This window comes from Sturnus vulgaris, chromosome 11 (genome assembly GCF_052056855.1).
Source record: "Sturnus vulgaris isolate bStuVul1 chromosome 11, bStuVul1.hap1, whole genome shotgun sequence".
NCBI classification, from domain to species: Eukaryota; Metazoa; Chordata; class Aves; order Passeriformes; family Sturnidae; genus Sturnus; species Sturnus vulgaris.
In genome coordinates this window covers 4,510,861-4,534,942 of record NC_142253.1, presented here as the reverse complement: position 1 = coordinate 4,534,942, position 24,082 = coordinate 4,510,861, and the positions used below count along the sequence as shown (strand labels likewise).

General features: G+C 42.7%; 1 protein-coding gene across 6 annotated transcripts in view; it reads left to right on the top strand.

Annotated features, from left to right (window-relative positions):
* The window catches only part of MITF (melanocyte inducing transcription factor), a 99,321-nt gene extending 79,916 nt beyond the window's left edge, over positions 1–19,405 (top strand). For 2 of the 6 annotated variants that reach the window (XM_088171271.1, XM_088171272.1), the window contains exons 3-10: positions 522–749; positions 1,852–1,935; positions 2,913–3,008; positions 8,500–8,617; positions 10,999–11,073; positions 12,069–12,144; positions 13,222–13,369; positions 15,448–19,405. In XM_088171271.1, the coding sequence (XP_088027397.1) occupies positions 522–749; positions 1,852–1,935; positions 2,913–3,008; positions 8,500–8,617; positions 10,999–11,073; positions 12,069–12,144; positions 13,222–13,369; positions 15,448–15,849 (1,227 nt within the window). In that variant the 3' untranslated portion in view covers positions 15,850–19,405. The remainder of the gene's footprint in view (positions 1–521; positions 750–1,851; positions 1,936–2,912; positions 3,009–8,499; positions 8,618–10,998; positions 11,074–12,068; positions 12,145–13,221; positions 13,370–15,447) is intronic. The other 4 variants (XM_014873450.2, XM_088171273.1, XM_088171274.1 and 1 more) reach the window with 3 other exon arrangements.
* The last annotated feature ends 4,677 nt before the right edge of the window (positions 19,406–24,082 follow it).

The window sequence follows — 24,082 nt, the reverse complement described above, 5'->3', positions numbered from 1 at the left end:
CTTTAAAAAAACCCCAACATTCAAAACCTAAACTACCAATAACAGACCTTTTATCTCTCTGTTATTTGACACTGGATTAAGGATAGCAATCCATACTTCTTGATTTTAATTGTTAGATATTAACAAGTAAAATGAGTCCTGCAGTACAAGTAATTTCTCCATATTTTAGTGAAAACTAAATGTCACATAGCTGAAGGTCTGAAGTCAGAACTGAGTGTTCTGGAGTGTCTGTATCAACTGAAAACCCAAGCGTTGGTCTTAGGTGAGAAATCTCATGTTGTAGAAAAATAACTGGAACTTCTTGGTGTACTGGTAGTAAGTTGTTGAAAGACCAAATCATAAATTGATTTCTTGCCACCAAATGCGAGTTAGTGAAGCACTGTGGACATCCTTGGAGCTGTTCACGTTTGTGTTTAGTCAGATAGCTGGTCCTTATGTCACAAATACATAGCTGAGATCAATAAGCACCTGCAGTGGTGTTGTAAAACAATAAAATCCTTTTTTTAAATTGTGTCGTACAGGTGCAGACTCACCTTGAGAATCCAACCAAGTACCACATCCAGCAGGCCCAGCGGCAGCAGGTAAAGCAGTACCTCTCTACCACTCTAGCAAATAAACATGCCAACCAAGCCCTGAGCTTGCCATGTCCAAACCAGCCTGGGGATCATGTCATGCCACCTGGGACGGGGAGCAGCGCACCCAACAGCCCCATGGCTATGCTCACACTCAACTCCAACTGTGAGAAAGAGGTAAGAGCTCTCCTCTTCGTGTTTTCAGTGAAACAGGGCTCTAATCTGCTTTAATTGTTTTAAACCATATCTGCTCACTGTTAAGATGTTCTGTTTATCTTTTCTGTTCGTTGTGAAAACGTAACTGCTGCCTCTGTGTCTGCCTGATTAATAGATATTTTTGGCAAAAAACCCGTGTCCCTCCAGCTTCCTCTTGTTTGAACTATTTTAGCTAGTGTATACTTATTAAAACTACTTATCTTGTTCCCATCCTATTGCTTGATGCACACAGTGAATAATTGACCTTTGGAGAATACAAAGCAGCTTTGTAAGCTCCAGCTTTCTGGAATAATGTTATTTATGGCTTGTTCATCCAGAAGGTGCAAAGAGCATAGCAAAAATAACTGCAAAAACACAAAGCTATTTTGAGATATTTAGGTATTTTTATGGTAAAATTTAAGCAAGTCTCCTGCATAGCTGGAAGGCCAGATTATCCCAGCTAACGTGCCCTAAAATGTTACTGATTGTTGTTCCAGTGCTGCAAATATAAGACTTCAGTAGCCTATATCTAGAAGTCCTTTCAACCTTGTCTTAATCTTCAATGGCAAAAATTTACTTAGATGTTAAATGTGTGCTCAGGCTCCAAAGGAAAATGGCTGGGAAGATCCTTACAAGAATCATGTGGGTATTTTTGTAGCAGGAAAAGTAGGATGCAGCTGTAGAGTTCCTCTTGTCCCCTCATCCCCCACTTCAACCTTTTGTGCCAGATTTTTAGTACAGATGCATTCCATGAGCAAGATGTTACACAGCTCAGAGAAACAGTTATTACAGGGTATATTTTGCACATGCAAGGGAAATACTTGTGCTCCATAGTTTCAAAAGAAATGAAAATCAGATATTTCCATCCTATTGTCCCAGCTGTACCCAAGCATTTTTTTCTTGAGGATATTTACAGCTTCACTTTGCTGTGTCATCGGGAACATGTGTGCATGACACTATTTCATTCGTGCTCTTTTTGGGACTGAGACTGTGCCATGAACTCAGATCCATGCTTTGCTTTTTCTTCTTCTTTTTTTTTTTTTCTTTTCTTTTTTTTTTTTTTTTTTCCTTTTTATTTCTGCAGGGATTTTATAAATTTGAAGAGCAAAGCAGGGTTGAGAGTGAGTGCCCGGCTCTGAATACACACTCACGAGCATCATGCATGCAGGTACTGGATGACACAGGAGGTGGAGCACAGGTCCCCTTTCTAATGAGCATGTTTCTTTCATGATACGTTGAAAAATAAACTTATCCCACACTGTCTTTAAGAAGTTAAATATAAGATGCATTTAAGGTACAATACAGCAATGTTATTTATTAGCACCAGTGTCAAAAGTGCAGGAAGATACCTGGCAAAGGCTCATGCTGTTCTAACACTGTAATGCCATGGCAGAAGAACACATCAATCATGCTTTAAGGTCTTGCATCAGGAAATCTTTTCTAACTGGGTTTTCCAAGACTGCATGGATGTGGCTGTGCGCTGATAATCTTCAAGTCCACATTTCTATGCAGATTGCACTTGTGTTTTAAAAAATTATATGAGAAGGCTTTAATCCATCTGTGGTAATTCATCCTCAGTAATCAGTCTTTTATATTTTCATTCTTTTTCTTAAAACTAAGGAGTTTTTATTTCTTGCCAGAATCAGTAACAAGACTTCGGGTATGGGCTGTAACTGTTAGTTCCTTTCTTGCCCTCACTTCCAGTCAATGTAATTTGTTGTGATCACACTTTCTGGAGCTGATAAAAAAATCCCATGTACTGCTACTTTTACCATCACTGTTATGCATTGATTTTGTAGATCTCTGTCATTTAAGCTCCTTTTTTATAATGAGCAAAAAGGAAATAGTCAGTCCTGTCCTGAAACAGTCAATCCTACAGGACGTTTTGGAGCACCTGTGTGGGTGCTGAGAAGGAAGGGCTGTTTGCTCCTGCCCTGTGCAGGAGCTGATGGAGGCACCTTCCAGCCCAGCCCCTGAAAGGAGGTGTTCTGTACCACCTCAGATCAGCTCTGAGCTGCCCCTGGGTGATGCTTTGATAGCAGGAGTCAGAGCTGAGGGATTGCACAGCTGCACAGGCACCCCTGCTGTGTGTCCCAGTGGTTCTGATAACTGTTCTGGTTCTCTCTGTCCACCTTTCTGCTGCAGATGGATGATGTGATCGATGACATCATTAGTTTGGAGTCCAGTTACAATGAAGAAATCCTCGGCTTGGTGGACCCAGCCCTGCAAATGGCAAACACGGTACAGCAGCCCTTTCCTTCTGGTTTCCCTGTTAAGTCTAACTGGTTTTCCTTGAGAGGTAGCAAAACGGCAGCAGGACTTTTCTTCCTTGCAATTAAGTAGTTATTGAATTGTTCCACAGAGAGTAATTAGTTTTCCTTTGAACAGCTTGGGGTGATACAGTTGCAATGAAAACCATGAATTTAAAAATACAAGCTGGAGTCAGGTCTAGAGAATACAAAGGACAATTTTGCTTTTCTTATTTCCAAGTTAGTGGTGAGAGGATTGTAACAGAGGAGTAAGCTGTGCTACCAGGAGTAGCTCATTCCCACTGATATTGAAGATTGTCATGGATTTCATACTTGGCTTCAGAAAAGAAGGAACCTCTGGCATCCCAGGTTCCTGAATGTTGTCATATTCAAGTAAGAAACTGTATGCCATGTGTTATCATCCCTATCCAGAAACACTTTCTGTTATCTCTAACATCACAGCTTTATCTCTGCCTGATTTCAAGTGGGGAGAAGCCCCCAGCTAGACGGCAGCAAAGATGTTACAGAATTTAGCAGGAGGGAAAAAAAAATTTAAAAAGCAATCTTCCAAACAAACAAGAGAAAAGGAATGAAGAAGGTTGAAAACTGAACAAGCAGGGGACGTGGGAAGCCTGTGATAAAAGCCAAGAACACAGAGGTGCAGAAAGCGCTGAGGGAAGGCGCAGGTGTCCTCCAAGTGGCTCTTTTGGGTTGGTTCACATTGCTTTGAGAATTAATATAATCATACTTCTGGCATAATCTGATTTTGATCTTCTGTGGAGGGTAGCTCCAGTGAATTTTTTGCCTTAGGCTTAAGTGCTGTTAGATCTGGCTGAGTAGATGTCTGCCAGCGCTGGCGTCTGTTTCTGTTTCATCTGGTGCCAGAATTTACAGCTTACCACAGAGCATTGATTTTGTGGCATAGGTTTACGTTTGCTGACAGTAGCTGTCTGATGTCATGTTAACCTGGTCCTGTGCTCCCACAGATTCCCACAGCCCTCAGGGATGTGGTGGATGACGCAGGAAGCAGCCCAGCAGCTTCTCTTCTAAATAGTGCCCTTTGAGTACACAGGGAAATAGCTGCACGGCCCTGCTAGAGAGAATACACTTTCCTTTAATCCAAGATGACTTGCAGAGTGCAGCTGTCCTGGAATTTGAGAGAAAACCTCAAGAAATTGTCAAAAGATAGCTTTCAAAAAGTTAATCTGTTTTTCAGTTTTGGTTTTTTTTTTTTTTTTTTTATTGAGAGATGGAGGTCTTCTGGAGTCCTTTCTCTGAAGTTTCATTGGATTGGGACCCATTAATTCAGAAGGGACTTGGATATTTTAATACTATTCTTCTTTTCTTGTTTCACAGGGACCCCAGAGTGGCTCTTTGCTTCCAGACAGGCATAGAAGGATACTCTGCACTGTTTTGGTGCAAGGAGCCCCTGTAGTCAATGTTTAGGGTAGTTTGCATCCCTCCTGTGCTTTGCTGTGCTTGCTGCATGGCAAGAAGGCTTGTAGAGAAGCCTCATTCCATTTACTGTGGAAGTTCAGAATTTTCCCACTCTATATGTTGAAGTCTTTAATGATATGAAACAGGAAATTAAGACTTCTTTACTGATAAGTTTAAATAACTGGAGGAAAAAAGCCTATTTCAGTCTCTGAAGCAGCCCAGTACCAATCCTGAAGAGATGGAAATTGAACCGTACTTCTCAACAGTTGGTTTAAGGAAAAAAAAGAGCCAGACACTTTTCTTTGGAGGCAGGACTTAGCTCTTAAAGCATGCAACACTTTATTAAGAAGGAATTAATGCCTACAGACTGAGCTAAGTTGAGGTAGGAGAAATCAAGAGAGGAAATGGTCTCTAAAGAGACACAACCTATAAATAGCTGTGCTGAGTCTATGACAAAGGCAGTTGTTGTTCCATAACCAACAAAGAACAAAAGGACCAGTTTGTTAAGTTGGTAACAGTACTTAATTGATAAGCAAAACCAGAGATTTCGGTGCAGAGCAAGCTAAGGGAGTTTCCAAGTACCTTGAATTGCAAATGGCCCACTGCAGTCAACTGCTTGTGAGAGTGTTTGTCAACTTTGGTATTTGGTGGAATAATATCTGTGGCGGAAAGTATCACAAAATGGTCACTGTTTTATGGAGAAGGTTTTCTGCCTAGATGTCACCTGGTAATTGAATTAATGAGTACTGTGTAAAGTGCTCCTGTGGAGGTGGCAATTAATTCATCCAGCTAATCAACTCCAGCCAGAGCCTGGCATGAAAAACTCTGTGAATAGGCACAGCTCCACTTCTAAATGTGGCTTTCTTCTGGAATTTAAACTCCACAGCAGAGGAGTTTTGTTGCAGGGGCTGCTGCTGAGCGTGTGCTTGTAGGTCAGGGAACATCACAATACATTGTGGGCTGCACGAGCTGGGGTGCAGAACCCATTCCAGTGTGTACTGGTACCTTAGAAACAGCCTTGTTTATCACACAGCTGATGGCTCAGTGGTTTTAGACAGAATGTGGGTGCTTGTTTTGTTGGAGTAGTGGAGGAGAAATGAAAGCCTCAGACTCCCATGAATGTGCACTATGATGAATCTGCAGTCATAATTACCATATTTCAAATTTCTGTTATATAAAAGCCATTATTAGAAAAAAAAAGAAGCAGATGCAAAGTGATAGGAAGATTGAAATTTGTTTTACTTGGTGTGTTTGTGCGATTTGTGATGCCAAGACCCTGAAATATGAAATCTCACAAGTGAAAGCATTTTCAACCATGCTGTTTTAATGAAGATGACATGTTAAACCTGGCACATAAGCCACTCTTCCTTCATTTACTTTTTGGAAGAGTAAAGGTGGATGATCTGGCTGATGCTGTATTTAAATTCCTTCTTAGCCAGAAATAGCTAAGAAAGCTGTAAGGAAAACCATATTTAGGTTGGAAACATGCTAGAATTTGGAGAAGACAGGGAAGGAGCTTCCTTAGCTCCAGAAAATTCCATGTCTTTCTCAAAATTTGAGACTCCATATTCCCTATGAAATGGCTGTGGAAGTTTTGACATTTTCCCATCTTGTACTTGAGGATGGTGGTGAAAGGCTCGACTGTCTTAGAGCTGAAATGTTTGCCAACAATGTGTATTTTTTTCCAGTTTCTTCAAATAAGAAGGATTTGAAATAAATGCTCAGGTGTCGCTGTAATGAGCACATAATAAACCCCTTTTGGGGTTTTTTTTGCCCCATTAAAATCTAGTGGCTGCTTTTGTGTGCTCACCACACTGCTGTCTTGTGCATCTCAAACCAATGCCCTCTCCCCTTTCTCAGTTCCCTAAACCCTGCACTAATGATTATTGGGTTTACCTTAGTCAACTGATTTTATTCCTCTGACAGCTGTTATAAAATTGTGAACTGAGGCTGTGCCTCGATTTTAACTTACCTTTAGCTGCAGGTATTTTATGTGAGATGGCCCAGAGTGTTGCATGCACTTTGTTTTCATTTGAAAGGAATTAGTACAAGTTAGTCCCAAAGATGTGACCTGCAGCCATCCTGGAGAAGAGGCTTCTCATACTGAGCATGGACCAGGGAAATGTTACAACTGAAGCTTTGACCTGTGGAGTTTGGATGCTGGGGAGAGTGGTCAAAGAAAGAAGCTGATCAGTCTCTGTGCTTATGGATTTAAGTGGGGACTGTTGGCATTTCCCACCCTTTAATATGAATTTCCTTGATAAGCGTTCCTGTGGACAGCCTTTAGCAGCCAGGCACATGTGCACGTTCAGCAGTTGCTGCCTGTCCTCTGTCCCCTTTTGTCATTGCTCACACTGGTTCTGTTCATTGACATGGAAATCTGGCTCAGTGTTTGACACCTTTGGGGAAGAAAAATCAATCACAAAGTGTTGTAACAATCAGGGTCCACGTTGCAGTAAGGAAAGCAGCTCAGTGTTCTCCACGTTTCATTACAACCTGGCTGCTTTACCTGGCCTTTGAGATGCCAGTTTCGAGTTTTCTGACAAAAAAATCTTTTTTTAAAATTCCCTGAAGTTCCTAATTAGATTTCACATGTCTGGTTACGAACTTCAAGTCCTTGGGCTACAAACAAGGTCTTTGTGCTCTCCCCATGCTTAGGAGCATGAATAGGATAAGCACATCCAAGTCAGAAGGGTGTGTGATTCTCTCTCTGTGCCGGTGTCAGGGATGTGTTTGGGGGACCCAAAGACACAAGGGTCAGCCTTGTGGAGCAGTGAGATTGAGTGGTCACCCTCACACTAGTGTGGGCAAGTCACAACCAGCACAGCTGTGATCTGAGCAGCATTATTAGATCTTCCTTTTTTAAATTTTTTTCTTTTTTTTTTTTTTCTTAATAAGGCTGACTCACTGTGAGAATTCAGTTACATTTATTCCTCTGTCTCTTAAAGTTTGAGTCAGGGGACTTTGGTTTTGTTGTTGGCCATTGTCTGTTCTCAACAGCTATCAGCATAGCTTCTAGCTGGTGGTACTTTACATATCAACTCCTGTTTCATCTGCTTCCATATGGCAGAGAAATTTTCTTAGGTCCCAGTCTGGCAAGGCCCATCAGTAGGAGTTTAATAGTCCTGGCTGTGACTCACTGCATTGTATTCACCAGCATTATTTGCATGGGTGTAAAGTTAATATCTACTCTAATCTCTGCAGGATCAGTGTCTTGGAGGGATTGGTTTTCTTTGCAGCAGTGATGATAAGAAGTGTTGCCACTCAGATAAGATACCAGAGTGTTTTATACCTGTCTTTTCAAAACCAAATAAGAGATGGGTAAAATAATCCACTCAGGATAATTGCAAGCTTCTTTAAATATGTTTCAATATAAAGGGGTAGCTTTGATACATATTGCTGAAATGCTGTCCTATTTCTGTATAAATCTACTTGTTTAAATACCTAAATAATCACATCAGAGTGAACAAGTAATTGAGGAAACTTACTGTAAAAATAATCTCCCTCCTACTGGTGCGCATTTTTGTTATGTAAGGCGAAAAACAAAGTAAACTGAAATGTTTTCTGTGTAGGTAGCTTTCAAATCACATGAAAAATGTGATTAATTAATACAGTGTTCTTCCTCCGGCATGTGACAACTTGCAAAGTACTTCCACTCACGTATCCCTGGAAAAAAAGGGGGGGTTTCTCTGGGAGAGTTCTGTAGGCTCTTTCAGATGTGAGAGAAGTTTAAGGGGTAGAGATGTAATAGTTGTAGTGAAAAATAAGAAGCAACAGTGCAGAAATGTCATCAGCATTTTACCTCTTCTATTACCCCTTCATATGTTAAGTCTGCATACTTTTGAGGCGAGAGAGCAGAATTTTCCCAGTGTAAATGTTTTATCCCTCGTGGCCATGAATATCTGTGGATTTTGCTGACCTTCTTGCAGACTGTTTGCACATGGAAAAGAGCACAGATTACTTAGCACATCCTGACTCTGTTCTTCTGTACAAAGGCATTCATAAAGGCAAACCAAATGATCCTTCTCCTTGTTTATCTTTTCCAGTTGCCTGTGTCTGGCAATTTGATTGACCTTTATGGCAACCAAAGCATGCCTCCTCCAGGACTAAACATCAGCAACTCATGTCCAGCTAATCTTCCTAATATAAAAAGGGAGCTCACAGGTAAATACATCTGAAATACCACCTTGGAGTAATGGTATCATTGTTTTGAATTCAGGTGATACTGGACATAATTTCTGTTAAGAGAAAGAATGTATGTGTGAACAGTTTGTTTCAGCCTGTGTTCATGGGTGGGTGCAAATGTTTTCACTGTCACAAGTTCATAAAATTCTTAATTGTTACAGTCACACCTGTTGTGTGTGTTCCAGGAAGGTTCCATGCATCTTTTCCAGAGCTGTTTTCTAGTTTGGGCTTACTATTTGCTCTATCAACACCAAACTTTAACAACTTCATATCTGGAGTTTCTGTGGCATTCATGTCAAGGAATGATACACTGGGGCTTTACTTCAGTAGGGTAGGGCAGTAATGAACAAATAACCTCTTAAAATGTGAAGCTTGGACGTGTAGATCCTTTAAAATGTAAAATTAGGCACTTGGGGGATTGGAATTTGATGATCTTTAAGGTCCCTTCCTACCCAAGCCATTCTATGATTCAATGAGTATGCATCACTAAATTAAGATGGAAATGAAGTGTTCCTTAATTTTTTTTAATGCCAGTTCCTGCAGCAATGCTCTGAGCAAGCTGTGGGAGGCAGGGGCAGGAGAGTGAAATACTAAAACCCTCTTTTTCTCAAGCACATGTGTACAGGAGCAAGGTAGTCTGAAGCAATAATAAATGTCATATTCACAGGCATGTTTTATTTCTGCTCACTTGGAGGGATATAACCACACGTAGGGTACATATACAAGGTATGGTTGTCTGCAGGCTGAACAAATGGAGACTCACTCTAGAACTGATGGCAAAATTGTATTAATGCCCAGAAATGCCCGTTTTTAAGCCCAATAGAGTCACTGACCATGCAGTACAGTAGGGGCTTGGTTTCTTTTTTGCCTGTCATCTTTCTGGGTTTCTGTTGTGAAAACTTAGAGGCTGACTCAGTTGCAAAGCAGGTTCTGGGCAGGAATTAGTCTAAGCAGAGCAATTTCAACAGGCCAGGAGGAAATGCCACCTCTCTGAGCCAGCATATTTGCATTTATAGGACAGAACAGAATTCGAACTCAGCGCTAAAAAAAGACACGCAGAGCACACAATGATTTGTGGCTGCTAGAAAAAAGCAAAGCTTGTACAGAGATGGAACTATGTAAGAGGAGGGTGGGAAGAGAGGAGAGTTACTCAAAGTCCTGCATTGCAGGCATTTTTGTTGCCCCAAGTATTGAAAGTTCCAGGGGCTGCAAGTTGCAAACTCAGCCCAACTTGGATGTGCAGACTGGTGGATTTGCTGCAGGTGGTTGTGTCAAACTTCAGGCCAAGAGAGGGGAAATTATGAGTGAAGTGGTGTTATGGAAGTCCTCAATATATCAAATACATCAAAACAGGACTGAAATAAGTTTAATGTCTATATGCTACACTTACCTGTAAACAGAATTAATTTAGATGACTCTTTAAAAATAAAGTAATGCAGGAAAGAAACTTACTGGCTACAATGAGAGATCATTTTCACAATGGAGCTTGTGATAACACTTAAATTCTTAAAATTGCTTGGGAAACTTAGGACGAAATGAGAACTGAAAAGAAGAAATTTAGTTGTGCTGTTGCCTGAACTACTGCATGCTGAAATTATTAACAATATTATAATTCTAAAACATAATAGCAATAATAATAGAATAATAAAAAATAGATAATAAGTGTGTAGAGCAAGGTTAAGGGCAGTTCTGAGTTGAGGAGACGAGTTCTGTGCAGCATGGCTGCCATGACTTTCCTTTTTGCTTTTCCTGAAGCAAGAACCATTTTTCTCAACTTCATTGCTAAGAAAAGTGTTGAATTTTTCACCTTTTTTTTTTTTTTCATATAATAGGAACAGTTGGTGTAGCTGGAAAATACACTCTTTTTAACAGGTCACTTAAGTTGTCCCTTGAGTGTTGTGGTGATGTGTGTGCACGTGCCACAGAAGGATGTAGCCTTAATTTGGTGAGCAGAGCCTCTGAGTCCTGCCTGTGTCACATCCTGAGCTGGCAGCAATGCCATAAGCATGCATTTCCTCTGGCTCAGCTCCCCTGGGATACGTGTGCAGACTAAGGAGAAGGTGTGCTGGATTTCAGCACTTTGTTGTCCTCAAATACCTTGCTGAGTCAGGGCCTCCGTGGGAAACATTCCCATCACAGGAGTCACTCTGGGAAGTGTGGGAAGAGATGCTCCCCAGGTGCAGAGGTGAAGCTCAGTCCCAGCTTTGTGTTTTGGCATCCACAAAGCCCTTCTTGCTCCTTGGAATGGGGGTAATGGTTGGTGTGACAAGTAGCCATCAGGCTTCCTGTGCAGATACTTCACAGGCTGAAACGCTGTGATTGAATTATTTTAATTCTAATTACTTCATTCACATGCACAGCATGTATTTTTCCTACAGAGTCTGAAGCGAGAGCGTTGGCTAAGGAGAGGCAAAAGAAAGACAATCACAACTTGAGTAAGTTTTGGTTTCTCACATTTTGCACCAATTCTTGGAATGATTTTGGGCATCGAGTGTTCAAATACAGATGTTTTAAATCTGGATGAGGTACTGCACGTAGTATAAAGCACTAGATCATTGTGTTATTCCCGTAGATAAAATATCTCAATTTCTTGTGAAATGTGTCCTTAAATCTACTGTTGAATTTTAAATCTATTTATTTTCAATAAATCAAGTGAATGAGTGCTTGTTATCAATGGAATTGCTGAGTTCAACATGTGGCCTAATCGCTTTTAACAAATCCACCTTGCACAACTTTGCTTTTTTTAATTTTAATTTTTTTAATATTAGGTATGTGGTCAATTTGTGACTTTAAACAACAGTGTAGGTCCTCAGTATAGCAATTTTATAAATTTCATTTTTGAAAAGAACTCGTATTTTCAAATTGGAAAAAAATATTTTAAAATGATGATCATCTTATGATTTAATGGATCCATAACTTATCTTTTTATACTTTATAGTAGTAGAAAAAAGGAACTGTTTCATGCCTTGAGCCACTCAGAAGCCTTTTCCATAGCATGAAAAGGTAATGCAGGAAAATTGATATTTGAATTGGACTTTTGGATTCTCAAAGTGTTGCACATGAAGGACTACTTTAAAAAAGAGATTGTGCCTTTTGTTCCTTTTTCTATCTTGGGATTTTCTTGAGCATCTAAATATTCGTCTCTTAATTTGTATGTGATGCTTATCCCTAGAAAAATGTTTGCTTCTCAGTCATTCTGATTTTTAAGTCTCAGTTAAACTCTGCAATTTCAGCAGTCCCAAAATGTACAGTATAGACAGAACTTCTGTCTTAGTGTGTCCTTGTGTAGGAGAGCAGAATAAATCATCACTGGATTTTAAGCTTCAGGCAAACATTTCAGTGGTGCTTAAAGAAATCTTTGATAAAACACTTGATAAGTTGTAATTAAGTGTGAATATTACTTGTAACACTCGTGCTGTTTTTCCTAAAGTTGAACGAAGAAGACGATTTAATATTAATGATCGTATAAAGGAGCTGGGCACCTTGATACCCAAGTCAAATGACCCGTAAGTACAACATGCCCAGGGAGACTGTGGGAGGGAGGAGATAAAATAATCCCAGGGGAGAACAAGAACTTGAACACCCACCCCAAAGTTCCTGTTTTCTACTTGCTCTTAGCACTCCGTGACAGCAGAAATGCTTGAAAGGTTTCATTATATTTTTTGGAGATTTTTTTTGGGCATTCATTTTCCCCCCCCTTGGAACCTGCTTGTGTTTGTGTTAATTCGAAGATTCTTGTCTCAGAGCTGGGCTTGGTGCTGGGACTGACTGCCTTAGCAGAGGAGGGGAAACCTTATGCTGGTCTGGCTGCTTAGATGGTTGCATGTCTTGCTAAATATTATTTTAATTAATTGGATGTTACTGCTTGACAAGACTGAACTGGTCCCTGTTTCAGTGAAAATGGAGAGCAGTTTATCTGGGAGGCCATCACATTCCCCTTCCCTCCAAGGGAAAAAAAGAAGGAAAATAAAGAGTGCAGCTCTGTGCTTGTTCACTGATAACGTGTCAGTGTTGGTTGTAATTTCTGAGATGTTCTTTACAATAATTCTACAGTGATTTTCCTGCTTATATTTACGTTTTACTGCTTGTATTTACATTTTCCCAGTGCTGGTTCAGTAGCGAGGAACCTTCCTTGCTCTGGAGTTTGGAAGTTCGCTTAAATCTTAATCAATGCCCCGTGATGATTTTGAGGAGATTTTCCTGTGTTTTGAGGCACAGCTACTCTGCAGAGAGGCTCTGCAGCCTCTTCCAAGGCCAGCAGGACAATATCTCTCAGTACCAACCTACAGAACAGGTGCATCTTTGCACTGACAGTGTGCAGTAAGATGTTTTTTGCTTATTTAGAGAAAGTAAGATGATGTGAGGAGATGGTGGTGCAGCAGCCTCTCTGTCTCTGAAGCAAAGTGCTTCCCAAGCCTGTGCTCCAGCCCCCTCTAGTGCACTGCAAACACCCTCTGTATTCACAGACTTGGAATAAATGTCAGCTGGGTGTTCTGTGTGGATGAGGTGCGGTCACAGGTGCGGGTATGAAGGGATCAGCTGTGGAGCAGAGCCTCACCTTGTCCTTTTGTGTCGCTCGCCAGGGACATGCGCTGGAACAAGGGGACGATTCTGAAGGCGTCGGTGGATTACATCCGCAAGCTGCAGAGGGAACAGCAGCGCACCAAGGAGCTGGAGAACAGGCAGAAGAAGCTGGAACATGCCAACAGGCACCTGCTGCTCAGAATACAGGTTTGCTGAGAAATGAGCTGCAAATGCTCTCGGTGTTGCAGCGTGTGGTTGCAAATAGTGGTGGCTTGTGGGGTGCGGGTGAGGAGGAGCCGGTGTTTAAATTAACAGCGAGCAGTGCTGAGATGCCTGCAGAGATTATTCCAGAAAAATCCAAAGATACCTTAGTTTAAAAAAAATAAAGAAAAGAATCCTAACACTCCAGTAAAAGCACTTATGAGTGGTCTGTTTTTGTTCTACCATGGCCAACACTATTTCCAAACCGTCCCATCAAAAAGATTTATATGGTAATACATTCTTCTGTTTGCCAGGCCTAAGGCATTGGGACTTCATGTATCATGTAGTTGTTGATGGTCATGAAATTAAGTTCAGCTGTTTGGGAGTCTTCCCTGCTCCTTGAAGTCTGTAGGACTGTACAGTTCTCCTCAGCACTGAAAAGCAGTAGGTGGCATGAATATGTTTTCTCTGTGGGTTGTTGCCTTGTTAGATTCACCCAGGTTCCCAGTGTTCTGAGCTACACATAAATTTAAGGGTGAAAACTCCATTTCTCTATCTAATTCCTTTGTCTTCGCCTCAAGCTGGATAGGAAACCTTAACCTTGAAGCCAACACAGGATTTTTTTTTCTGGATAGCCACCCCTCTCCATAGAAGGGTAATTAAAGAAGTGGGCCAGAATTGGGTGTAAGAACAACACCTAACATGGAGACAGCAATATCACAGATATCCTGGTGTTGCTGCTCCCCTGCAGCACAAACAGCTGAGCTCTGTGTGCAGCTGTGCCCTGCCAGGAGACCCCTCAAGAGCCCAGCTAATCCACCAGGGAGATAATGAAGCTGCAAATACCTGAGAGTCAAGTGTGGAAATAAACAGCTTTAAAATAGAACAGGCCAAGTTGAGCCTCAGTGCAGTTTTGTTCTTGGTTGAGCAATCTGCTGCTAGAATGAGATGATAAAAACACACCAGCCTTTTGCAGAGTGGCATCAAGCTGTGGTGTTTCAAAGCTAAATGAGATCACTTTTCAAACATCTTTCATCTTGCTTTGTATTACCCATCTGCTCTGGCTCCTTCAATCAAAATACCATAAAACCAGACCCTTGAATAACAGGCAATACATCTGGCAGCAAATAACCTCAAGTGTGTATTTTCCCTTTTTTGGTTGATTCTGATTAAGCATGGAATAAGGAACTCCTGATTCTGGCATGTTAGCTGATGGAAAAATTGCTTGTTCATTCCACCTTCTCCTCTGATCTTGCAGTGTGCCATTGCAAGCTTGTTTTAGCCTGGAAATGGTGGAAAAGAGTAATAATCAGCCTCGGTGACAGGAATATCCAGAAACAGCACAATCACAAATGAGATTGTGATTACTTAGTATAATGCAGAAGTAGAAGCAAAACATCTCCCTTTACTGATGTATTTGTGAGATGGCATTTCTGTATGATTAAATGTGAAGGTGGGATCTAAATTTTCCATGGAAATTTGAAGAATCCTGGCTCTGTGTGAAGTCTGAAACCTTCCTGTGACTTCCTTGTGATTTTTCTGCACAGGAATAGTGTTGTTGCTCAGTTTTGATTGACCTCTTGCAACTCTGCCAGACTTGCAGGGTGAGAAATGTCCCCTCCAGAGTCTCGGCAGGGATTGATAAGGATCACATAGACATGCTGTGCCTTCACATACGACTTTTTAAAAATTACTAAACACATGCTTCTGCTACTTTTTTTTTTTTTTTCCCCCCTATTTTTAAATGTTTTCCTCACCCTACCTGATGCCAAACCTGCCTATCCTGGCACTGGTTTGAGAAGAAGCCTGGGGGGAACATGTCTGTGCTGCAGGGTGCTGGGTTTTGGCTCTGGTGTAGGTGCTGAGGAGGAGTGTGAAGGGCCTTTGTGGGATGGTGTTCACCCACCTCTTCAAGACTCTGCTGTTCAGGTGAAAATCTGCAGGGCTGGAGTGTGCAAGGTACAAGCACTTGTCACTATGGCAAAGGGGGGAAATGTGTACAGGAGAAGGAGACTGGGAGCTGCGAGACGAGCAGGTTTTACTTCCAGATTTTGTTTTAATTCGTCCCTTACTCTCCTTCCCAGGAGCTCGAGATGCAAGCCCGGGCACACGGACTGTCCCTTGTCCCATCTACGGGCCTTTGCTCCCCTGACATGGTCAACAGGGTCATCAAACAGGAGCCTGTGCTGGACAACTGCAGCCAGGACATGATGCCACACCACACAGAGCTGTCCTGTACCACCACCCTGGACCTCACCGACGGCACCATCAGCTTCAGCGACAGCCTGGGAAACGTGACTGAGCCAGCCGGCACTTACGGCGTTCCTGCCAAAATGGGATCCAAACTGGAAGATATCCTGATGGACGATACCCTCTCCCCCGTGGGAGTGACTGACCCTCTGCTCTCCTCCGTGTCCCCTGGGGCATCAAAGACGAGTAGCAGGCGGAGCAGCGTGAGCATGGAGGACACTGACCATGCTTGTTAGCATCTGTTGGCACACCTTTCATGAACTGCTTTGGTTCTTGATCAGTAGATGAAATAATTTACCTTTTGTAGAATTTTTTTGATTTTTTTTTTTTTTTGTTTTTTTTTTTGTTTTTTTCCCCCGTTGTGCTTCATCAGTGTGTGTGCGTGTGTGTATATATTATATATATAGGATTTTTTTTAGAATTTTTGTGAAGAAACTTGTATATTCTATTTTAAAACTACCAATGCCTCCAAAATATTGTACAGCATATGTACAGAATCTGTGAACTGGATTCGCCAAGAACTTTGAACTGGTCAAATCTACTCAAAGCAATAGAATTACAGATGAAGAGTCTGTTTCTACAGGGGGGGAGGGGGCAATTGTAGGATTGTAAATGCAACCTATTTACTTGGAAACAAAATATAAAGTTTAAGAATGTAAAGAAACAACAACAAAAAGTCCAATTTGTAATTGTATTAATTGAATAGTGCTGCCTTAAAGATACAGTGTCCTTCAAATGTTGGTCTTACATGACAAGTGTTTAGGGGAAGTACCCATCCAACTTCACTCAGAAAACAAACTGAACCCAAGTGTTAAGACATCCTGATTGTGTTGATTGTGATATAAAATGCTGTTGCTGAAACTGCAGGGAGATGTGAGTGTCTCAGAGTGTTGTTTAATTTTACTCTGAGCTGATTTGGGTTTTCCTTTTGATCATGGTTCCTCTTAAATTTTTATTTTGTTTTGTGGCACAAGTGGATGGCTTTGCCAATGGCAAACCGATCAGGAGCACTGTAAGTTGGGATACACCCTTTGGACAAAAAAATATTATGCATATTATCAGCTCGGCACATTATGTTGTACATATCTAATTGGCTTTATTTTTTTTTTAATTGCATTGTACAGTTTCTTTTGATTTGCATGGATTCCTTAGTTATCCTCAACTTTTTGTTTTAAATTTATTTGTATTTCATTTGTAAGATTTTTGCCTCTTAATATTGCAGCGATTTTTTGACATTTTTAAAACTCATTGGAAGTTTTCTGCATTCTTTGTAAACACTTGAAAGGAAGCTTTTATGCAGGGTTCTGTGTTTTAAGAGAGATTTTGAGAATATTTTGTATATTACAGTCTCACTTTGAAAATGTTTTTAAACGCATTTAAGGTAGAGTAAAAATTTAGATTAGGTAATAAAACAACTCTGTAGAGAAACTGAACTTACATATTTATTTTTAGTGATACAGAAAAAAAGTAGTAATATGCTTGGAAACATAACTATGTAGTTAATATACCCGTTAGAGCAATTCGTGTTCTATTTCAGCACTGGGGCTGACATAAGAGAAAAAAAAAAACAAAACAAAAAAAAAGAGTAAATTACTGTATCTGCAAATAACTGTTACTTGATAACAATGTTATTAATTTTTAACATGCAACCATGTTGTAAAGGTAGTTCGGTGCATTATCTACTCAAGTGTAGTCCTATGCAATAACGGTAGTTTTCCTTGTATTATATCCAGCCTAGGTGTTCCACGGAGGTGACAGGTGGTGTTCCGAGCTAGACAGAGGGAATGGAATTCTCCACGGCAGCCTACAGCTGACTGGCAGGTGTAGCTCGTTCAGAATGAAGTGCCTTAAACTCTAGTTGTAGTCTTCCTCGACTAGCACTGACTGAAGTGTGGCATAGACAGAGCTTTAGGGTGGTGGTGTATAGGGCGTTGAGGTGTGGCATGGTGCCTACAGATAGAAAACCAGAGCTTCCCTTTCTCCTTTGTGCTACACTGGAAATTACATAGGATGAGTGCAACGGTGAGTAACTTGAGTGCCAGTTTGGCCAGCTTTCCAAGGAAACCTTGGGCTCAGCAGGCAGTGTTCAGAAGCCAAATGTGAACTGGGTAGGACGGGGTGGCTGGGGATAGTGATGGCAGTTCCTACGGTGCAGCTCGCTGAGCCCTCTCCCAGACATTTCCCCAGGGGAGGCTCCTGGTGTCCCCTGCCCTCCCAGCACAGGGGGCTCAGGCTCAGTGGGGCTGTGGAACTCGGGGTCTGTGTTCCTGTCACTCTTGCCATGTCTGTGTCCAGCCCTCCCTTCTTGCTTGAGCCACCAGCAATGCGTTAGCGTTGATGCAACCACGGGGTTGTGGCTTTTTTTCTTTCTTTTATAGTTTCTGAAGGAGGAGCTGGAATTGGGTTTTATTAATGCCTCTCCCCCTCACCCCAGACAGCTTTTGGGAATATGTCTTTCCTAGGGTAGAGAGCTCTGGCCCAGGCAGGACCCAGGAGGCTGCAGGATGTGCTGTGCTCACCGTGGTCCTGGGGCAGGAAATGCCCCCAGTCCTGCAAGGCAGCTGTGCCATAACTCTGAGTCAGCTATGGGGGTACAGCCTTGCTGTTTGGCAAGGGTGACAGGTAGGAAAGTCAGGGCTGTAGAAAATGCTTGTGGTTGTAACACAGGGCTCTGTTGCCCTTCCCCAGAAAATGGGACAGCTCTGCAGCATTGGTACAACAAATCAGGGTGTGCATGCTGGAGTGTAGTAACTGAGAACCACTGAATGTATTGAATGAGGCTTTTGGTTTGGTGCCTGCCCTGGGCATTCAGAAATTCAAGTCTAGACTGTGGTATATGAATATTTTTCAAGCTTATGTGAAACCACTGGTACTCACTGACAGCCATGACTTCTGATTTTTGGCTGCATGTTGTGTGGAGGTGAGTTAGGATTCAAGGCCAACCATTCCATCAAGAGCTGGATTCCTTGGCAGAAGTCTCTGTGGCTGTAGCAGCTGTGTTGTGTGCTCCTGTACCTTGTGTTTTCTGGGGTAACACATAACTTGGCCATGCCCTGCTCACTCTTCCCCCAGTATTTCCTTAGGTCACAGCCCTCCTCTGAGCCTGCCCACCCTTGGAACGGTGACACTGCCCTGGGGACACCTCTAGGGGACACAGACCCTCAGTTAGAGCATGGTGGAGGGTGTAGCTGTGACATTTAGGAGGGCTTGGTGGCAGAGGACAGAGGCAGCAGCCACAGGCAGGGTTTGGCATGGACTAGGTGGAGTGAGATGGACACAAGTTGTTGCCCAGTCTGGTGACATGTGTGACGCTGGGCAGCGCTGGCTTCCCTGAGCAGGTGGATGGGGAACCAAGCAATTCTCACTTTGCCAAAGCCATGCAACAGGCAGAGACGTGCAGAGTACCATGAAGTTCTTCCTTACTGCTTTTGGCCTATAAAGCAATATTTAACTCTTACAACCTGTAAAAGCAAAAAGAAGGTACATAAGGAAAGCACAAAGCACAAAATAATGCACTTACATTTATGTTGTTTGACATAAAATGCACTGGGGGGGGAAGCTGATGTTGATAATAGTATAAATACCTATATTTCTTGAAAAAGTGACATTAATTACTGCCTCTTGCTATGATGCTTGGTACTGTAATGTTGATATTCATCTGCTGTTGACTGCAGCAATAATTTGTGTATGGTCCATAGCACTGTAAATTATGGATCAATATTAATGTATCCAATGAAATAATTTGAACTGTTGTTCTTGATAGATGGATTAAAGCATTTGGTTTTTCACATACATCTGTGTAAGTCACTCGTTTTCCATGTGAGTGGATCTTGTTTTTCTGTTTTTTCTTGTTCTCTAAATCCTGCATTTGAAGTCCCTGTAGTGCTTCTGTGTCTGTGACTTGGCCATAGATGTGTCCATGTCCCTGACCTGGTGTTGGTTGGCATCCTTGGTTCCACCAGAGCTGTGTGGTTGTGTTTGTGTGGCAGTCACACAGGGGAATGAAGCTGCAGACCAGACCTCACCTGGCTTTGCAAATACATGCCAAAGTGGAAAGACCCAGAGCTTATGGTCCAGAGTAAGGAATAAAACAGGTGGATGTGGAAAAATGTTATTTCCTTTCTCCCCTCCCATGGGATCTTGTCATCTGCCTCCCTCCCTCCCTGCCCCTTGCAGCTCATCAGGTGCCCTGTGAGGTCATGGGCTCCCCCTTTTCCCTCTTGCCACTCCTGCAAGGTCATCTGTCCCCAGCAGGTGACACACAGGAGCACCTCACCTCCTTCTCCAGCACACCTATGCATGGTAGGATCCCCATCCCCTCTCCGCTCACTCCTCCCAAACCTCCTCCCAGCCAACAGCAAACAGCTGCTCCTGGCTTCTGCTGGTGAGGAACCAGCTGTGGTCTTGCTGTGTCTTCCCATCTTCATTATTTCTTCCTGTCTCTGTTTCTCTCATCCCTTCTGGTCTTGTTCTTCAACAGCCTTTTGTTTCCTGTGCTCACAGCATTGAGTTCCAGCTCTCTGTGGACCTTGCTGCAGCAGCATTGGGGTTAGTGAGTGTTGTTTCAGGGGGCTTGAGCCCTGAATATAAACAGGAGTATTGAATTTGACCAATGTCTTGAAAGTCTGATACATATTAGAGTAGAAAATACCTAATTCAGTGGGATTAAAAATTATTAGCTCAATTTAAAAAACAGCCCAACAAAAAATGCGTGACTCTACTAGGACTACAGCTGAACAGCCCCACTCCCTCATTGTAGAAGATACTTGAGTAAAAGCTTGTGAGTGTTTCCAGCAGGTTTTGCAATGTAATTTCTTAGAAATTAAGCATAGTATTAGAATGTAGTAGTACTGCATTAGAAAATCTATTTATTAGCAGCTTAGGATACAATTGCTATTTTAAGTCTGAGTTCTTAGATGTATTTTGACTTTGCTTCTGGCGGTCAATTGGGTTTTTTTGTGGTCCGCTTGGAGTGAATTTCTTACTGTGGGTGGCAGCACCTCAAGGTTTTGGCTGGCTTGGAGAACCCAGGAGGAGCAGGAAGAACAGAACACCCATCATGAGGATATTGGCTGTTGGCAGTAGCTCTGTGTCAGTGAAGAGCTGGTGGCAGCTCTGCTTAGAAGCCTGTTCAGTTGTGCTTTTCAGCCTGAAAAATTCAGTGCAGGGTAAGAGAGTGGATTTTAACGGTAAGTCCAGCTGTGCCTGGTGTGGAATTTTGCTGGGAGTCCCTGTGGCTGGAGGATGCTGCAGGGCTCGGCTGTGTGGTGTGGTGGCACAGCAGGACATTGCCACCGTGTCACCTCGTTGTGCTTTCCTTCTCAGGAGACCTGGGAGCCCAGCAGGTGAGTGAGGTGGTGATGGCTCTGCCTGGTGGGTTCAGCAGTACTGCTCCTTTTGCTCTCAGTCCGGGGTGGTCCCAGCACTGAAAATTGTCTTACACTATTGCTCCAGCTTCTTTGAAATACACTTGTTTAAAATTGCAGAGGAATGGCTTGAAAAAGTGTTCCTGGGTTATTAAAATCAATGAGGCTTGACAGGATGCTGCCTCACAAGTCAAATGTGTGTGCACCGAGCAACACTCTTGTCTTTGCCTGTGACCTGAGGTTCACCCTTCCTTGAAACTGCTTCTTTCCCAGCTCAGTTTTTGGGAGTGATGCTCTTAACAGGAGTTGTGCTCTGGCATCACAGAGGGAGGTGATGATTCCTGTGACAGAGCCCTTTGTGTTAGTGCTGTGCAAAGAAAGGAGGAGGCTGCTATGGTCAGCAGGAAGGGCATAAAAACATGTACATACAATATTTATGTGCAAAGCATGTAAATATTGTTTATATATGTATATATATCACCATGGGTTGTTGATGCCCATATTGAGGATGCTGCCTCAATGCAGGGTTTGCTGGATGGGACACAAGGCCCTGGGGGCTCTGGTCCTGCTCAAACTCTTTGCCTGCTCTTTTGCTGTTCAGTAACGCCTCCCCAGAGCTCCCTTCTCCCTCTGGCTTTCCTGCTGTGTGCCTGTGACAGCAGCAGGAGTTAGACTTGAATTAAAAGGGTGGGGAACAGCACACTCTTGTGGGGCTGTGTCCTCGTTCCCAGCACAGACCCACCGGGTGCAGGTTCCTGCACTCCATCCCAGTCCAGCAAACCCTCTCTGCTCCAAGGCCAGCTGATTTACCGAGCTGATCATTTGCAGGTTGTTTTCTCGGAGTGCAGTGTGTAACTCACAGCACGGGTATAGGCTCCAGGTGGGCACAGAGCAGGGGAGCAGGTGCTGTGTTGTGTTCAGCAGGCATTGCTCCCGTGTTCAGCACTGTTTCTTCAGCCCCTTCAAATACATTTAGTCAAAATCTTTTAATGTCTTCAAGACCTTTGGTGTGATTCTCATTTTACACTGAGTACACTGAACGCTACTGTTCACTGGGCATGAGTGATTGATGCTTAGATGCTCCTTTATGCATTCCAGAACCACAGAATCATAGGCTGGTTTGGGTTGGGACTTTGTTAACATTTCTCTTCTTTTTTCCCTGCTGAAAAGCAGTTTATAGAGCAGGTTGTTGCAAAAGAAATTACTTCAGCACTTGTAAATAATAAAATAATTTCTTATTCTCTGACCACTAAAGTAATTTTGTTCAAACAAATCCATAAAGAACTTACACTTCAAGGACACAGCTGGGACTTTCTGCTTTTCTCTTTGCAGTAATGCATCATAAGAGAATAAGCAGAGATCTTTGGTCTAAAGTAATAGTTCTGTTTGAAAAAGCAGGAACTAAAGCAAAGCTGAATACATGGAGAGGAATTAAATTCATGCTAGACATTAAAAAAAAAATGCACCTCAAACAATGAGGGGTGTTTTAAAAAGTCACTGTTTTATTAATAATACTTTCCACCCCTTTTCCTTGATCTTTTGATGACAAGCCTGGCAGAGGCACTTTTTATCAGACACTGAAGCAATTTTGCTGCTGTCATGTGCCTTTCTTGATACACACATATTAGTCACGCAGCCGTTTTATGTTCTTTAGCATATTTTAATATATAATTAAAAATGTGCCTGTCTGCTACCAAGCAACCAAGCACGTCAGGGGCTGATTGTGTTCTGTCACCCACAGCAGAAGGGAGGGTAAAAAAATAATAATAATCATGTGTTCACTTTTCAGTCCTAATTGTGCCTCAGCTCCTTGGATGTGTTGTCACAGACACAACCACTGGCTTCTGAAGCAGAGGCAGAGTCAGCATGGGGGAATGGCTGGCAGGTGACACACAGCCAGGTCACTGTCAGCAATAACACACCAATACTGGGTGCTGGGCTTTTAATGTGCATGTGTGCTTTTGGGACGCTTTTTGGTTCAGTTCACCTCGACCCTGCTAAGCTGCACCTTGGCTTTCCCTGGAAATGGCATGCCAAAGGCCTTTGGACTCCTGAGAGTCTCTCCCTGGACATTTAAAATAAGCAGCTCAAGTTTGTATTGTACCTCCTCCACAGAGGTAGATGGGAGTAGGACACTGCTGCAGGACGCTGACTTGGGGGGTGATAAACCTGTGCTTCATTCATTTCTAGGCTATCTGGTATGAAAAATGGCCCACACAGCTGCTGGAGGGGAGGAGAACCACTTGTGAGTGTGCCCAGGTGATCACTGTAAGCACAACATTGAATGGCTTTCAGCACCTTTGCCCCTCAGACTGCTGTCCTTGGGGCTCTCTCATACTCCAAAAAAGTTGAGGTCACAGAATGTTTCAGGCTGGAAGAGACCAAGTGGGTCATCTGGTCCAACCTCCCTTCTCCATCAGGGTCATCCCAGAGCACAGGATTGTGTCCAGACAGTTCTGGACTATCCCCAGTGAGGGAGACTCCACACCCTCTCTGGACAATCTGTTCCAGTGCACAGTCACTGCACAAAAAAAAGTTCTTTCTCAAGTTCAGGTGGAACTTTCTGTGCATCAATTTCTGCCTGTGTCCTCTTGTCCTATTACTGGGCACCACTGAGCAGAGCCTGGTCCATCCTCTGACTCCTTCCTCACCTGCTCTCCTGTTGCACTGCCCCTGTCTATTCTAGCAAAGCTGGTGGTGCTGGTGCATCCCTGAGAGAAGTGGCAGCTGTCTGAAACCCAGTGAATGAGCCTGTGTTTGATGCTCTGGAAAAAGGAGACAAGTTCACTGATACCCTCAGTCCCAGGGTTATTTAACTGTGAATTCATGGGTTTATTTCTAAGATGCTGTGGCTCTGAGGATGTGCTCTGAAGCTCCTTGGTAAGATGATACCATCTGTGTGAAACCCTGTCCTGAAACTGGGGAGATGCACTGCTCTGGAGAAGGCTGAGCAGGGCTTTCTGAGCAGTTTTAAACACCTCATCTCCAGGCTCAAGAGGAAAAGGGATTTATTATGTCAGCTCTGTGCCACACTTCTCCAGTCTCTGTCTCTCAAGCACATGCAAAGGTACTCAGGCACACACTGTGGGCAGCAATGCAATCA